This window comes from Lissotriton vulgaris, chromosome 9 (assembly GCF_964263255.1).
Source record: "Lissotriton vulgaris chromosome 9, aLisVul1.2, whole genome shotgun sequence".
Classification (NCBI taxonomy): Eukaryota; Metazoa; Chordata; class Amphibia; order Caudata; family Salamandridae; genus Lissotriton; species Lissotriton vulgaris.
Window position 1 is genome coordinate 859,443,618 of NC_141697.1, and position 18,820 is coordinate 859,462,437.

Below are 18,820 nucleotides of genomic sequence, written 5' to 3' on the forward strand. Positions count from 1 at the left end.
AAGTTTAATATTGTTAAACTGCTTTTACCTGTATTTTTATACATATGTGTTAGCTAGTTATTGTTAATTGAAATGAATTTGTATCAGCAAATGGAGGTTTTAATAATCATAATTTAAATGAGTTTTTTATCTCGAATAAAGCAAACTTGAATTGAATTGGATTGGAATTAATAGAATTTTAGGAACCCTGCACGCCATAAGTACTGCACAAGAGTAGCCTCAGGATTACTTCTGGTGAAAGTAGAACCAGGGCATGGGAAAATCAGTAAGGGGCTCGCTAGTGGTCTCTTGGCATGGTGGAGGGCAGTGTCTGACTGTCAGACAGAAGGAAGCTGGCTGAGGGTTTGGTCTGGGCAAGGAACTTTATATCTTCTGTCCTAAAACTAGACATATGGACCAGGGTTCCCCCGCTCCCTTTCATTCCAGTATGGCTACTGTTCACAGAACATTTGGCTGAACAACCAAGAAAGTGGGTTGTGTGTCCACCACCAAGTGGGTTAGTTATGAAGTACTACAGAAAAAATTAAGACAAATGGCCAACATAGGAAAACGGCCAGGGAAACAAATATAACTGAGCCCACTTGGGCAGAACACTGAATTGCAAGTACACATAATGGAGAAATGTGATGGCTGCATATTTCCGGTGATTAAAACTGAAATCATTTAATTGGGCACAGAATTCATGACATTGCTGCTGCATAGTGTGAGGTAAAACTATTGCTCACATGGCAAAACAGGTAAGTGGACACAATATCAAATTTTTAATGTCGACATACATTAATAAGGAGTCTAGAATAGCGATAGTATTAAATATCGTTAAGTATATTGATGTTACAAAATATCGATTTTTAGTGTTGTCAAAAATATTGTTGAATGAAATATAGAATGTAAAAATATTGTTATGTTAAAATATTGTTTAAATAATTTATGTTATGTTATATGTGTTATTTTTGGGTATAATGTTTGTTCATTAATGTTATCAATTAAAAATAACAAGTTTTTAAAAATGTAATACATATCCAAATGTAATACATTTATTTTCAAATGCTTGTTTTAGGAGCAGGATTTTGGTTTATAGGGGATAAGGGTGGAGAGTGTTTTAAAAAAAATTGCTTTCAATGAATTAAAAAAATGTATACATTTAATTTTAAAATAGTTGTTTTAGGAGTGGGATGTTGGTTTTATAGGGGATAAGGGTGGGGAGTGTTTTAAAAAAATAGTTTTTAAAATAAATACATTTCAATAATGCATACATTTTATTTTACAATTGTTTTTTTAGGAGCGAGATGTTAAGTTTATAGGGGATAAGGGTGGTGGGTGTTTTAAAAAATTAGTTGACAAAATTTAAATTTAAATTTGTAAATTACCTTTTAAGTTGTCAATTTAAGAGCAGGATTTTGGGTTTATAGGGGATGAGGGTGGGGAGTGTTTTTTTAAAAAAGTGTTAATTTTTTAAAAATGTAAAACTTGATAAATTTATTTTTAAATTGTTGTTTTGGTAGACGGATGTTGGGAATTTAGTTCATTTATTGTTAAATATTAAAATCAAATGTTGAAGTCATTTATAAAAATAAACAATTTATTTCTAAAATATAAATTCTTGTGTTGATAGGGGATAAGTTTGATCTATTGGTTCTCTAAATTCCTGTATTATCATACATTTAAAATATTTAAAATATAAACATCGTACAATTCTGATTAATTAAGAGATATTAATTCATTTTTAAATTAAATATGTATGTGAAATTGTAAATAATAATTAATGTGTTTTAATAATTTACTGATAGTAAATAATATTTTTTATTAGGTTGAAAAAATATATATTAAAATATTCTTTATGTTTTATGAAAACATTATTTTTTTAATTACATGAAAAATATAGTACTTTTTAATTGATAATTATTGTAAATATTTTGTTTGATATTTTAGGTGATTATGATTTTTAAATTGGATTCTGAAAAAAACATTTAGATATTGTATGTTTTTGTTATTGTTACTATAATAAAAATACATGTGTAATATACAGCACATTTTCAGACTTAGGATTAATTAGAGTGAGAATAGTTAATTAAACATATTTAGTGTCCAGCACCTTCGCTGATTTAATACTAATTGGAGTGGAATTTGTTTATTATATATGTTTAGTGTCCAGCATATTCCCTGATTTAATGTTAACTGGAGTGGGAATAGCACATTATATATGTTTAGTGTCCAGCACCTACCCTGATTTAATACTAATTGGAGTGGAATTTGTTTATTATATATGTTTAGTGTCCAGCATATTCCTTGATTTAATGTTAACTGAAGTGGGAATAGTACATTATATATGTTTAGTGTCCAGCACCTACCCTGATTTAATACTAATTGGAGTGGATATAGGTTATTATATATGTTTAGTGTCCAGCACCTTCCCTGATTTAATGTTAACTGTAGTGGGAATGGGAAAGTATATGGGGGTCTATTAGGATGGCGTACCCTAGCGGTGCTGGAACTGGCCGCCAGTGGTGCAGCGATCCCGCACCGGCAATTAGAATGCAACGGCCACGGTGGCGGTGGCATCCTCCATCCACAACATTGTGGCAGGCGGTGTTCACAGCACCACCCACCACAATGCTGTGGATGCACCTTGTGCATTTGCATGCACAACGTGGAGGGCACCATGCGGTGCCTGCCACATTGTGCAGGCAAATATAGCATTTGCACCCCCCCAACACCCTAGGGCCAGCAACGGGCCCCCACATGCAGACTCCACCACCATATTAAACATGTTTTCCGCCTGGTCGATGAATCAACCGTCAGAAAAGCGGCGGACGGTCTCTCCATCCACTGCGGACCCTCCAGCCATCCTAATATGGCTGGGGGTCTTTTAGGTATGGACGGCGGGCAGATCGTCCCCCACCGGGCCAGCGGTGGCTACCATCGGCCCGGCGGGGGGAAATCCACCCGCCATCCTAATGGGGCCCATAGCAATGCAAACAAAAAATATATTTTATTAAGTGCATATAATATATATTGTTAGGTATAGGGAAAATAAAGACAATGTTTTTTTTTCAATCCCATATATATTTGGTACATATGTATAGTTTTATATATAATAATTGTGGAAAGAAATGTACACATTGTTACTTTTATTAATAGTTATGTACAATTTGTGATATGAAAATATGTAGTTTTATATTGCTTTTTAACATTTTTTAAGAAATAATATTTTTTAATAACACTTGGACATTTTTATTTTGTATTGTGAACATTTATTATATTGTTACATATACTGTACATTTTTATTAACATATATATTATGGTTTTATCAGAAACAGTTTTTGATATTGTTTTACATCATTGAAACATATAATAGTACTTTTTATTTAATCTTATGTATATGTAAAATACAAATAATAATAATTATTACATAGATTTGCTCAATAGAAGCATTACCTAAAACATGTATACATTTTGCAATTATTTTCAATTATTACATATTTTTTATAAACATTGTATATAACATGATTAATTATGGAATTTTAATAATAATTATATGTTTTATAATAAGTCCTATTATAATGTAACTTTGAAGAAAAAATATAAAACATTTTTTAACATAGGATATAATTTGTGGTATTTTTGCAATTTTTTTGTACAAATCATGTTATAACAGTTTAGAAAAAAAACACATTCTTGGTTTAATGTTTAAAGCAGCCATATTTGCACATAACTTGTATTTTGTAACCGCTCGCGTTTGTTTTGGGTCATTTCAGAGGGTCAGAACCTGTGTCGCATCTGGGAAGGTAAGTTTAATTTTCTTAAATTAAACTATACTTTTAGTTAATTTGAAGGTAGTTAGGTAGTAGGTAGTGTGTGTAGTGTTTACTTTTTGAAGTTTTGGTGATTTTTAGGTGTTAGGTTTTAGCGATATGTTGTTTGTTACTTTCGAGGCCTGTGTTAGAAATGTTTAAATATGTGATAATATGTTTGAATATGGTGTAGCTAATGTTTGCAATGCTATTATGTTATAGTTTTTGTGTATGTGTGTGTGGGTGGGGTTGTTTGTTGTTTTTTACATGTTTTGGTCGTTTGAAGTGGCGGTTACGAGAATATTTTTTTTTAGTTAAGGAAGTGTGTATTCGTTTTAGTAAAATAATACTCATTTTATACTGCAAGAGTTTGTATTTTTTTCTTCAGGTATGGAAACAGTTAGTTATTTTAATTACTTATTGTGGGAGGGAAATGTTAAAAAAACAATGTTATTGTGTTTTATATTTTCATAAATATAGATGATGTCAATATATTTTGTGGGTGTCTAAAAAAACATATTTGACAAACTAATGTTATTTCTGAAAATATAAAATATCCATTTATCTGCTTTTATTTTGGTTATTATTATTTGGATATTTTGAGGATTTTTAAGTTAAAGTAGGCTTTTGGCTATAGTTTCTAGGTTTTCAGGCCTCTTGTTGTTGGATATAGTCTCGGGGGTCTATTAAGATGGAGGCGGGACTCCAGTCTGCCATCTACCCTAGCGGTCTGGGACCGGCTGCCAGTGGTGCGGCGGTCCCGCACCACCAATTAGGATGCCACTGCCACTGCGGAGTCTCTGCTATGGAAAGGCATTGAAATGACCACATCATAATATGGATGGCAGTGCCTGCAAGGCACCACCACCATGTTATGGGCCTTTTACCCCCCAGATCTGTGGAGTCTTCCTACCCAGGTATCTTGAAATTAGCCCAAGAGAGGACTTAGTTTTTGTTCATTTTGTTGATAGAATGGATTTCTATCAATAAGTTGTAGTGTTCGGCCACGTCAGTAACTGGGACATAGGCTAGTGCTATACGTTTTTTTACTTGATATGCAAAGGAGATATTTGTTACATATTCAAAATTCAGGGGTCGATTAGGATGGCGGTCAGAAAAGCATTCCAACTGCAGTGGTAGCATAAATTAACCGTCTGCATGTACTGTGGCAAAACCGGCGGTCAGATTAGGATGCACTACCAGAAAAATACTAATGTAGTGAATGGATTCCACGAAACTCTGCTGGAAACATCTGGAAAAGCTGAAAATCCATCTGCAGTTGACAGGTGTGCTGCGGAAAGACCAAAATCCGCTGTTCGACCAGCAGAAGGAATGCAAGTGAAATTAGGTTACAATGGCAGTGCCAGCCCAACGATCAGTTGTGTCCGACCGCTGCGATTGGAACAAATGATGATTGGGAGACCCATCGAGAGTACTGTTGCATTTCGACCGCCAGAATAATAATGGCAGTCGAAAGCAACCACACAACAAGGCTACCAAGTGTGGCTGTATATCTGGCTCAGCGTCAAAATACACCTAACACACCCCAATGACACATCCCGATGACAAGTAAAAAATACAAATCCCAAGTCAACCCACACAACATAACTGACATGAATAATCCATTTTGACCCACCCACATAGCTGAGTATAAAACCAGCCCCTTCCTTGCCCAGAATACTTTGCACAACTCCACAAAGTGCCCAACCCCACGGGACTAAGGAGAGACAAATCAGCACACATCACACCATCACAACCACACACACACCACAAACATCACCAATACCTTAACACCTGCACCTTTCACCCATGTGCACATCACACACCATGTCACAGAAGAAGATGCCCAAATTAACTGACAATAAGTTGTCAGTGATGGTAGATGAAACAATCACAGTAGATTCACATTTGTTTGGAAGCCTCGTCCAACAGACACCAGTAGACACACAAAATTAAATTTGGGCAAGGATAGTCAACAAAGTCAATGCAGTAGGGCCACCCAATGCACCCTGAAGGACATCTAGAGGAGATGGCATGACCTCAAGGGCAGGGTGAAAGAACGTGCCAACTAGAACCATGAGCTAGCTCAGAGGATTGGCGGTGGCCCTCCCACTCCACCACTAACATTCACAGAATGGGAGGAGAAGGTGCTTGCCACACTGCATCCAGAGGGTCTTACAGGAATACCCGGGGGAGTGGAGGCTGATAACTACCAACAAATGCCTACCATGTGGCATCCATTGCATTGCTCACCTTAAACTCACTGGTAGGTAGCCTTCTCATGCTCTCCTGTCCCACAGCAGAGCAGGATGGAACACTCCCCCCACCTAGAACCATGTGGCAGCCATTTCATTGCACTCCTCAAACTTGCAGGTAGGTAGCCTTCTCCTGCTTTCTTATCTCACCCCTGAGCAGGATGGAACACTCCCCCCACCCAAGAGCCAAGTGTAACCAATTCCCTTCCTGTGCTCCACTTTACATGAATGTAGCCATCTTAGCAGGCAAGAGGATTTGTGGATAGGCAGCCATCACTACAACTCCCACCAGGCACCCTTGTACCATAGCTGAGCAAGATGGAATAATCCCTACACCCACAACCATGTGGTAGCCATTGCGTTGCTCTCCTCAAACTTACAGGTAGTTAGCCATCTTAACAGGGAGTGTTTGTGGGTTGTAATCCAGCACTACAACTCCGACCATGCCCCCGTTTCCCACAGCTCAGCAGGATGGAACACTCCCCCATCCAGGAGCCATGTGTAACCTATTCCCTTCCTCTGCTCCACCTTACAGGGAGGTAGCCTTCTCAACAGGGAGGAGTGTGTGTGGGAAGGAAGCCAGCACTACAACCAGGCCAGGTTTGGCTTGGAGACATGAGTCACCTTTTCGTGCACTTTGAGCCTAATTCTCTGAAATTTAATCAGGACTGTTTAAGGGTAACACAACCAATGCCTGGCGCTAAGTACTATTTTTAAATCTACTAGTTAATATCATTAGGGTATATATTGCTCACTGAGGGTTTAATATCTGTAAATATTAAAATCAGACCAAATACCTTTGGAATCGTGTATCCTCTGAACTTGGTGTTGCTCACCACTGAATGGTTTATTCCCAGTGGGAAATTGTCAGCTACTCGCAAAATCTCATGGATCACGGCATTTGTGTATGGCATCTTATTTCTGTCCTCATACATGGGAGTGCGATGCTGGCCGATTACACGGTCTATCTCTTCATGGATTTTTCCTGTCAAATGAAAGGGAAAATATATATAAACGTGTTTTGATGTAGGGTATCTTTGAAGTAGCCATTGGAAGCAGGGGGAAGTTTTTAGGTATGTTTTCTGGGGCTGACAGTTACAACACAGTGGTCCTGTCCTGTGTTATTGCAACACATTTATCGGCCTTACAAAAGCAATAATTTTCTGTGATAAAATGCACTTAGGAAGAAACACTTTTGAAGTTTTGGTTACACTCTAACACCTCTGGTAGGTCTTTGTGGTGGTGAAATATGAGTCAAGCTGCATGCTGAAATCCGAAAATAGGTTTAGTGAGGGAAAAGATCAGGAAATAGACACAATGAAAGGGAGAAAACTAGGACAGGAAACAGGATGCATGAAGAAAATCGCAAGAAGCTGGAAGATTATATTGTGCAAATATCAGAATTGCCTATTTTTTAAAAATTACATTTTTTTAAATTTAACAATGTATCTCCTTCTTTGTGCTCTCCTTTTATTAGGTCTCGCGCCTAGCGTTGCAGTGCACAGCACTGCATGCACAGCGAGAGACCTCTGGTAGGGGGTTTCAAAACAGACCTAGGAATTGCACACGTTCTTGTGTGTGCTTTTCGTTTTGGCCCACATTATTGGCCTTTCTGTGCGTCTTTTTAACAAAGACAGCACGCAATTGGCCAAAGGCGGACGCATTGCTCCGCCCATGGCCTATTGGTGTCGGTTATCCGCACCCCGACATGTGGTTTCAATTATCGTGTGCCCAGACGCGGGCACGATAATTGAAACCACATATCTTGCTGTGGCGCGCGCGGACCACCCATGGGATTGTGTGTTTTCCAATAGCAATCGCTTTCACTTTCGCAATTGCTTTCACTGCGCTTGTTAATATAGACTCCAGTTGATTCCGCGAACTGAGCACAGTTTACATACAGAAGGAAGGGGGTGAAATTTGACATGCATTCCTTTCTGTCTGTGGTTGACGAACACCTCCGAGCGATATTTGACATTTCGATGGAGAAAGTCGCCTCCAATATTGCTCGCTGTTTTTGCGGATGACCACCTATTTTTCGGTCGCTGTATTCCTAATTCAGGATTCCAGAATTGGGTACAATGGCTGGACGCAGGTGTGCGCTGGAGATTTCCACCTCCTCACCGCTGCATTTATACTCACTGGAGGGGGATGCAAGCTACGCACGTTTTGTTGGGTTTGATTCGGACAAGGCTTGTTTCGGAAGAGAAGCACGTGCCGTTACCAGATTAATAACTTCTGATTAAACAAATACACACATGTAACACAACCGATCGTGCGGACACTGGGAATACAGACAGCCTTCAGCGTCTTAACTGCCCGGGGCGTACCTCGGCAGCCCCTCCTTGCCCTGTTTCATTATGTTAGGTTTATTTGTTGCTGAATCTTACCCTCAGCCTCGTCAATGAAAGCACAGAGCATCAATCACTGCCCAGCAGCGTGGAGTGCCAACCTGCATCAGGCAGGAGCAACGAGATGCGCCACTGAAGCCACCGGAAGCGGGACAGGCCAACACTATTCCATACTAACTGCGACCTTTGTCATCTCCATGCGTCAGATACCAGTGGGTTCCGCTGACCTGGCATGACTCCATCAAGGGCTCTGCAAAGAGGGCAACTCTTATTTCACAGTTCTTTATACACACCCACACCTGCTGTTTACTTGTGTACATTGACTGACAACAGAAGAAAACAGATGTGTTGGTACAAACACACACTCATGAAACACAAAGGCAGAGACGACGTTTAGGCGTAGTTTTACGCACACCGAGGAACAGAAACATCTATGTAAGGATGTTTTCCTGTAAGCATAGTTGGACAAAGGAGCAGAAGACAAGACGCTTGTGTGTAGTCAGAAATAAACACACATGCAAACACCTATGTAGAAATACACAAACAACCTTATGTGCGAGACGCACAGAGAAATGTATACCTGGGCTCTTCATCTCTAACACACAGCTACACACACACATATCTTATAAACGCAGATACACACTTGTCTATTAGCAGACAAGAATAAATATATTTTCACAAACTGGATAACAGACAAATATTTATCTTTTACTCTCACTTCCCTCTCTCTCACACAAACACAATATACACGTTAATGTAGCTTTTTTACAGCATATCCCGTTTAGTTCTCTTTAGTAGTTACCATCTTTTTTTCCTAATAATCGGAGTTACAGTTGTGCAGCTGGGTGCCCAGTTGAAAGCTAAGCCGAAACGCGCTGGCGTCCTGGTGTTTGGTGCCACATCACAATAAAGAAATAATGAAGCATCCCGCTGTGCCTGTGTTGTCCGCAGGGGGTTCCCTCGGCTTTCTCTATGGTTGGGGCAGGGAGAGCATTGGAGTTAAGATATAGATATATACAAATGCTTAATTTATAGTTTTTTCTGTATCGCAACCGTTTTTATCTCTAAATGCTAATGGCACATTTTCCGCGGGCCTGGGGACATTTTTGGAAATATAAAATCCAAGAAATACCCTCACCCCCTCCCTACCCTCCTGGTACAACCTGGCATCTGAGTCTCAGAGTGAAATAGAGTACGGAGGACATCAGCAATATTAAACCCATCTCTCCCGAAATAGTGCAAAGTGCGAAAAACAGATATAATTCCACCCGCCAAAGCCAGGGGACTTCAAAAACACAGGAGCACCGAGTCACATTTGGCGTGGAGGCAGCACAGATAGTCCCTCCCTGCATGCTGAAAGGATGACTGTTTACAGCACCCGGAGCGAGCGCGACCTCCCCCAAAACTCCCCCTGCCCTCCCCCTCACACCCCATAGGCCAACAGCACATATTCCTAATGAGACCCAATTGGTAAACTGTACTTCCACCCAGGCTGCCCCCTCCCTCTGGTGCATTTCTGATGCCTGAGCCCACGCAGGTGGAGCAAAACTGTTCACTGTGTCATTGCCTCGCCCCTGCCGATGCCCCCCTCACCTCCCTGATCCCCACGGAGTGCCGCGGCCATCCCAGGTATGCCCCTCCAGACAGCCTCACAAGAGCCGGGCTTAAAACTAAGGCGCCTATTAGGATGGCGGACGTAGCGGTGGTCCCTCCGGTGGAATTATGATGTGACCGCCACCCTGGCGGTCACATCCCATATATTTAACATTGCGGCGGGTGCTGCTTTAAGCAGCACCTGCCGCAAAGTTAAATATGCATGCTGTGCATTTGCATGCTCAAAGCGGCAGGCACCGCGCAGTGCCTGCCACATTGTGCATGCAAATGCAGGGGGATACCATAGTGCATGTGCATCCCCCATGTGCATCCCCCACCCCCCTTCACCATGGGGGCCCGCAAAGGGGCCCCCAAAGATAAGACAGTATGCCTTTTCATGGCGGCATTGCCACTACGGAAAGGCATGTCCTGAAGCTCATCCTAATATGGCTGGCGATGTCTGATAGACACCCCTTCCATATTAGAGCTTTTCCGCCATGGTCGGAAGGCGACCACGGCGGAAAAGCGGCGGACGGTCTTCCCATCCGCCGATGACCCCCCAGCCATCCTAATGTGGTGGGGGGTCTTTTCATGTACCGCAGCGGTGAATCTGCATCCTCCGGGCCGGCAGTGGCTTCCGCCGGCCCGGAGGATGCAGATTCACAGCAATCCTAATCGACCCCTAAGCCCGGCAGCGAAACCCTGAGCCCCTCCAACTGAAAACCGAGCACATCTGCGGCCAAAGCGGAGGCTGGACTCACCCATGTTGTGGGTGCCTTCGGCACCCCTGGGCCACCCTTCCTTTATGTGCCATGTGCGCTCCGAGCTGTGGACCAGGGCGTGATCGCAAACTGACATACAGGCCATGTAATGAAACATGTGTGTTGCTCGTTATCGGTATCAGGGCATTCTTTGTTTTGGCCTAGCTCGGTCATGTTTATTTATAAAATTTTAAAAGCAGGTTGTAGATGTAGAGGATGGGACAGGGGTGCGCGCTGGCAGGAGGGTAAATACAGTTACCGTGTTTATTTTCCCTGCCATGTTTATTTAGAAAACTTGACTAAAATGCGGATTATGATAAAAAATTAGATGGGGTTATATTACAGTAACAGTGCTTTGAAGAGCATGAAGGTAAGGGAGACATGGCAGACAGGGTGAAGGATGGGGGTTTATGGACCGGGGTGGGTCGCGGAGGTTTCTATGGGTACAAGTCAAATCCAGGATATTAATGGAGAGGGCAACTAGAAAATGTAGCAGAGGAAGCCCAAAGTATGCAGCAGAGTTGACTAAAATATGTATCAAGAAAAGGCAAATGATGTGGCTTAATGCAGTGGGACAGGTTGTGATGGTAGTGTTTCCTTAGTTTGTCATTTTTATACAGCTTAAAACTGTCCTGGCAAAGGTTTCAAGTTGTGACAGTTTAATTACCAATTCCGGCAAAAAGCAACAGAAAGTCAACCCCTGCGGGTATCCACTGCGCAACAGTGTGTTTTGCAGTATTTTTAGTTACTTTTGATCTTTTGGAGCTAGATACATTATTTTTGATCAAATCTGCAGATTAGGCATCAGAATATGGATTATGTGGCAAATGCGGCAAATTCATAATCATGAAAGTATCCATGCAGGTAATGGCGGTTTTAAAACAGTAACCTAGCTGGAAGGCTAATTGGCTCTGTTTATACTAGAAAGGGGTCTTCTGGTGTGTGTTCTTGCATACTTTCTACAGGTAATGCAGATGGCATCCATTTTGCTGTCCTTGGAATTATAAAAAGCTGACTAATCCGTGCTTGAAACCTACATCTTTACTACGAGCAGCCTCCAACCTTTATTGGATTTTTGTTGGTTCATTCCCTTGTTTTAATGTCCTCTTCTTATATAGCGCCCACACGCTGCCAGCTGGTGCTTAAATTCTGTGCTGTGGAAATCCTGAATGAATGCACATACAGTTCACAGGAAAAAAAAGCATTTGCAATGCAATAGGTCTCACATGTGCGAGAGATTAAGCTATTGGCATTATAAATGACAATGCTTTTATCTATGTGTTTTGGGAAAATGCAAGGAGTGCGTAAACATGCACTTTGCACTTATAGCCCTAGCTTACCAGAAGCAAGGCTGGCAGTAAAAGAGGTGCAGTTACTGCCAGCCTTGCTTCTTGTAAGCAACAACTATATTTATAAAGTGCGTGTTTACACACCGCTTGCAGGATTTCAAAACATATAAATAATAGGCATTGGTATTTACAATGACAATACATTAAACTCTCGCAAATGCGAGACCTATTGCATTGCAAATGCATGTTATAAAGGGGATGTATTGCGATGCAATGTAGTTTGGGGCAACCGCAAGGTGCTCTATTAGTAACTGAGTTAAGGTTTCCTGGATGTTTTCATGGACACTACTGTATTTCTGTGTGAAGAAGTACATCTTCTTACCACCATAAATGTGTCAGTCATATTAATGGGTTTTCTTCCTTTTACTCTTCATCCACAACTAATGAAACCTGTTCCCAATACCATGCCTTTCTTGGAGGGGTCTGCGAGTGAGAACTGCAGAAATAACTAACCCAAATGAGCTGGAAGCCGACCAAATTAAAGCAACCCTGACAAAATAGTTGAAGAAAGTTGTTATTTGCATAAAAGGCCCTTGTTGTTAAGTCGGTGTAAGAAAAAGTGAATGAGAACTGAGAAATGTTTACAAACACCAAAGACTGTAGGAGTCGCAGAGCACAGGCAATGGATGAAAGCGTTGGAGAGAGATACACCAGCATAACGTTTGTAGTATTAGAATTCACATGTTTTTGTTTCTGTTCAGAGCAGACGATTTCAAAAGGAGAGATCCTGATGTTTACACGCAAACTGTGTTCTTCTTACCCTGGACTTCTGGGAATTTCAAAAGGTACAATATTCCATGTGTCATGGTATTGGTGACCGTGTCTAATCCACCTAAAAGGATATCGATAATCGTTGGCACCAAGTTCTTGATTGTAAATTCGGAAAACGGGTTATCCTTTTCCTGTAAATAAAGATAATATTTTTTTAATAACACCAACACATTATTTCATCTTTTCTTTTATTTTTAAATATTTTTATTGTTCATCAAAATCAAGTTTACATTTTCATTATAAATTTCACCATGTTAACAAAATAAGCAAAAAAAAATATCATTTCAGCAAATTGATCCTTATAATAAGCTCATCATGCAAATTCTAACTATAATAATTCTTACTGACTCAAAGCAATTCAAATTATTAAATATCTTACTACAAACTTAAGCCTCCCCCATCTTAGCTTCCAATCTATTATTGGAGCCCATATCCGTCTCGCAGCTTCTCTTCTCACCTTTCCCTTTTTTTCAAATAGGGCCTGTTCCAACGTATATATCGCCAAAACCCTAGAGACCCATTGTTGTAGTGTCGGTGGTCTGGGATCTTTCCATAGCGATGCTATACATAATCTACTTAATGCCATGGCTATGTACAAAAACTCGTAGTGGGGTACATCCAAGCCATCCTTTGTTACTCCTAAGATCATTACTTCATCAAGCAATGCAATATTCATTCCCAACGAATTCTTGAAAAACTGCTCCCATTCTTGTTTATACTTATCTAAAGCGGGGCATGAAGCAAACATGTGGATAGTATCGGCTTGAGTAGATTGACATCTTGGACAGATTATACCTCTAGTTCCACCCCACTGTGCCACCCTGTGGGGAGTATGATATAATTCAAACAATGTTTTATATTGCTGGGTTTGCACATTTGCTGCTCTCAGCACAGTATTTGACAATTTTAGCGATTTCTCAGCCTCATTCCCTGTCAGCCCCAATTTTGTTCCCCATTTCTCATACATTTTTTCAGAGTCATCCTCCATATATTTACATATTTCACCATATAATTGGGATATGGAGCATCCAGTTTCTTTTCTTATGTCTTCCATTAAGTCTATTTTTTGCATATCAACACCCCCACCACGCTTCTTTGATAAGACAGACCTTACTTGTAGATATTTATAAAAATCTCTATGCCTTTGATTATATAGCTGTTGTGCGTTCTCATAAGTGATTATTACCCCTGCCGCCCCTATAAGATCTCCTATAGTTCTTACCCCTTGCCTATCCCAACCTTTCATTACGGAGTCATGAAATACTACTGGGAGCGATGGATTCCCATATAGCGGTGTATAATAATTCATTCTGCCCAATTTTATCTTCCTCTTAATTTTAGACCATACTGTTATAGCAGCCCCCAGGGTCTTGAAGCGTACCTTCTTATAATAGCTTTTCTCAACGTATTTAAGTAGCCATCTATCCGAATCTTTGACCAGAAGTTCATATACATCTGGAATCACATCCCTCCCTCTCCACTTATCCGTTATATCCCCCCCCCCAGCATCCCTCTTATATATTGCAAAACTGTAGCCCAATAATAGGCTTTGAAATCAGGAAGCATCAGCCCACCACGTTCTCCAGGTAGCGACAACATTTTTTGACTACGGCGTGTTCTTCCTCCTGCCCAGATGAATCTATTTGTTACCCCTTCCAGCTCCCTAAACCACTTATTATCAAACAACAAGGGGATGGTCCTAAAGAGATATAGCACTTTGGGTAAAAATGACATTTTTATTAAATTACACCGGCCAATTGTAGTCAAATGTAGATTATTTAATCTATTAAAATCGTGCTTGGCCTTGCTTATTATAGGTTCTATATTTTTTGCCACCACTGTCGAAATATCAGAGGTAATGTAAACCCCTAAATATATCGCTGTTCCAGTAATTCTTTGGTCTACCATCGTTATTTTTTGATTTACTACAACCTGCGTTTTGTCTACATTTAGTTTGTATCCTGATAGTTTTCCATATATAGCTGCCTCTCCTTCTATCGCCCGCAATGCTGATTCGGGATCGCTTGATGTAACTGCCAAATCGTCCGCATACCCCAGAATTTTTGGTTCATATCCATTCAAAACAATTGGCCGTATGTCTATATTCTGCTCTATTCTTCATATAAATGCATCTATATATAGGGCAAAGAGGAGCGGAGAGCAAGGACACCCCTGTCTGGTTCCCCGCCCAATCGTTATTGTATTGCTCATTTCACCCATGATTCTAAGTTTTATTCTTGGATTAAAATATAATGCCCTTACAGCTTTTATAAATATGCTCCCAAGGTTTACTTTTTCAAGCACTGCCCAGAGGAATCCCCACGAGACCCTGTCAAATGCTTTTTCTGCATCTAATAGTATTAATGACATAGGGTCTTGTGAGGCTGCTGTTCCATCAAACAGGTTTAACACTCTCCTAATATGTTCTGCAGTGCCTCTCCCAGGTATGAACCCATGTTGTCTGGGGGATACGATCTTGCCTATTACACTCCCTAATCTATTTGCCAAAATTTTCGAATAAATTTTTACGTCACTGTTCATTAAGCTAATAGGTCTATATGACCCAGGATTAGTCGGAGGTTTATTTTTTTTCATGAACACAATCATGACTGCTTCACTCCAAGACTCTGGGGGGGGGATACCATTTTGAATATTGGTTATTAAATTGAAAAGATCCCCTTCTATTTCAGGCAAAAAGGTTTTATAGAATTCTAATGGAATAGAATCCGGGCCAACAGCTTTTCCTGCTGGAAGATCCAAAATTGCTCTGTGCATTTCCCTTCGATTAAACATTGTTTCCAGAGCCCCTTTATCAGCCACATCCAATTTTTCTAGGTTTGCTCCTTCAAGAAACTCCTCTATATCACGTATCTCGCCCCCTTGATCAGGACTATAAAGTAGCTGATAAAACTCTTGAAACCTTGCGCATATATCCCTAGGTGCTGTTACTTTACTACCATCTTGAAGCATGATCTCCGCAATATCACCTTTTGTGGCCGCCTGCCTTGTTCGAATAGCTAGTATGCAGCCAATCTGTTCACTGTATTCATATTGTTCCTTCCTCCATGCCAGGTATTTCCCTGCTGCCTTAGATGCAAACATCTCCCCCACTGCTGCTTTAGCGACTGTTAGTCTCTGCGATATTACTGTAATGTCTTGTTTAGATCTAATAGCGACACCAAGTTCTTCCTCAATATTAGCCACCGTTCTTATTCTCCCTGCCACCTCCTCCCTTTCTGCCTTGTTTCGTCTGATTGAATAGCTAAGTATCTCTCCCCTTATGCCTGCTTTCATTGTGTCCCAAACTATAGCAAGAAAAGCTGTTCCTCTGTTTACCTCAAAAAACCCTTTCAGCCATTCTCTCATATGATCTATATACTAAGCTTCTTGTAGTAGGGCTCTCTCAAAAGTCCAGTTTGGGGTCTGTTTATATTGCGTTGGAATTGCAATATCTAAAATCAGCTGATTGTGATCCGACATGACCCGTGGGAGCCTGCTCGCTTTGCCCATAGCTGCTATTGTAGGGGAGACAAAAAAAGAATCTAGCCTTGCTAATGATTTGTGGGGTGCCGAAAAATACGTGCTACCCCCACCAACATTGCGTTGCTGTTCCCATATGTCTATTAAGCCATTATCTTCCATAATCCTTATCAAGGCCGCATGGCTTCTCTTTTTCCTCCCCACAAAATTTTTGGGATCATTCTTCCATAAACCGTTCAAGCCATTATTATTTAGATCCCCGCATACCACCAAGGGCTGAGGCCAATTAGACAGTTGTGTATTCATCACATTAATCATTTCAGGATCGTCAACTGTCGGGGCATACAAGGAACATAAAGTGAAGTTAAATCCCTTCACCTGGCATTCCATCAGCACCCAACGCCCATATGAATCTGATTTTTGTCTTTTAACAACCACACCGCCATGCCGCGCTAATACAGCCACCCCTCGTGTCCTCGTCCCTTGTGTCGTACAAGCAAGCAGTTGAAAACCTAGCTGCCCCAATTATCCCTTTTGAGCCACCTCTATATGCATCTCCTGTAGACAGAGCAAGTCAAAATGCATTGTTTTTAAGTACTCCCTCACCTCCCTTCGCTTCCTTCCGTCATTCAATCCACAAATATTCAATGCACCTATCCGCATTGATATTCTTGTTTTATCCTCAAATCAACATTCAGCCTTTCTTCTATTCTCTCGTCTTTCATAATTTGGTGTTTCTGATCCTCCCCTTGTTTTATCTTATCTTGATGTCATGATTTTCTTGTTTTTCCCCCTCCCCCCCCCCCCCCACCTGATAGAGCAAGCAGGCCGCTGGCCTCTGTGATGGAGTCTGGCTATCGACTCCCCTTTGCCGACCTTTATAATTGCATTAATCACCTGAATAAGTTACTTCACTTTGATATCTTCTTCATACCCCCTTCATCCAAATCACCCGTGACTTTACCATCCAAATCACCCGTGACTTTACCATTACCCTCATCATTATATTCCATTATCCTTATTTTGTCCCCAACCAGTATGTGCAACCCTTTTGCCCCTAGCCCTCCTTCATCCATATACTATCTCTTTGTATATATTAGACAAGGCTAGATCCATCTTAGACCAACATATCTTTTCGCTGACCAAAGGGGTTAATTAGAAAAAACGTCATCAGAGAAGTCTTCAAGGTTTATCTCTAGCTTCACTACTGTTTTCACCGCTGGCACGAATCATGTCCATATATTCCTTTGCTTGGATTTCCGAGAAAAAAACCCTAGTGGAGTTCTTGTAGATTATTTTAAGTTTTGCCGGGTTCATTAAATAGGCCTGCAGGCCCATCTTATGGCATGGATCCAGTAGTTCTCTGAGCCTCCACCTTCTTTCTACAGTGCTATGGCAGTAATCTGGGGTTGAGAAAAAGGACTGACTCTCAAACGAGCGTTTGGCATTGGGGCGACCTTTTGCATACACTTCTTCACTCAATAAGAAATTGCCAAAGTACACTAATATGGCTCTCGATCTTGGTACCCTCTCTATGGTAGAAGGCCCTTTCTTTTTTAAGGTCATTGGGAATCTGTGCACTCTTTGAACTTCCCTGTCCCAGTCCCAATGGTTCAATTCCGGGAAAGCTCCTTTAAACATTCTCAGGGCATATGCCCTGATATCCCCGCCTTCTGCCCCTTCCTCTATACCCAGGATTCTGAGATTATTTCGTCTCTGGCGATTCTCTAAGTCCTCTAGCTTCCACTGGGCATCCACCATCTGTTTTTCATATCCCATCAGTCTAGCCGAGTCTTTGGCTTGTTGGTCTTCCATCATGCCTGTTCTATCTTCCAAGTGTGCCATCCTCGTATTTGTGGCTGTGCAAATCTTGGCCACCTTCTTTATAGCTCCTTGTAAATGCTTAGTTGCCAGACAGTTTTTTTCCCCTCGGCCTTTGTTGCATCCTGCAATTGTTTGATTGAGTTTAAGATTAGTTGAAGTGTGGGTTCCGCTGATGGTGTCTGTCCATGCGCCCCCCCCAGCAATAGAATCCTCCTTCTCATTCTCAATCTCATTATAAATATGCTGTGTAGCTGAGTAATCCCAGTTTAAACCTGCTTCTGTTTCGGTGCTTGCCACGCTGATTCGTTTACGGCTGCTGCCAGCTTTCTCTTGTGACTGTGTACTTCTCTGACGCCTGGACAATCTTTTTTTCCTTGATTCATGGCTTTTCCCCTTTGGTGAAGATCCGCTTCCCCCTTCCAAACTTATGGCCAAGCTTGAATCTGTGTTTGTCCCATCATTCTCTTCCAAATCAGAATGTGTGTCCTTAGATGCATCAGACCCATCTGTCACTGAGTAAAAATTATCTACTGGATCTACATTATCCTCTAGCCCGCTCAGGCCGCTATTTGCAGTTATTTCTTGTACCAGTAGTCCAGTTTGTTGCACTATGGTGGTTGTTGCCTCCGGAGTCCCACCTATGAT

At 41.1% G+C, this 18,820-nt stretch overlaps 1 protein-coding gene across 1 annotated transcript in view; it reads right to left on the reverse strand.

Annotated features, from left to right (window-relative positions):
- The window catches only part of LOC147692374 (cytochrome P450 2G1-like), a 643,102-nt gene that overhangs the window by 133,145 nt on the left and 491,137 nt on the right, over nt 1-18,820 (reverse strand). Inside the window, exons 6-7 of the mRNA XM_086938598.1 lie at nt 12,861-13,002; nt 6,844-7,031 (exon numbers count right to left, since the gene is read on the reverse strand). Coding sequence (XP_086794724.1) covers nt 6,844-7,031; nt 12,861-13,002 — 330 coding nt within the window. The remainder of the gene's footprint in view (nt 1-6,843; nt 7,032-12,860; nt 13,003-18,820) is intronic.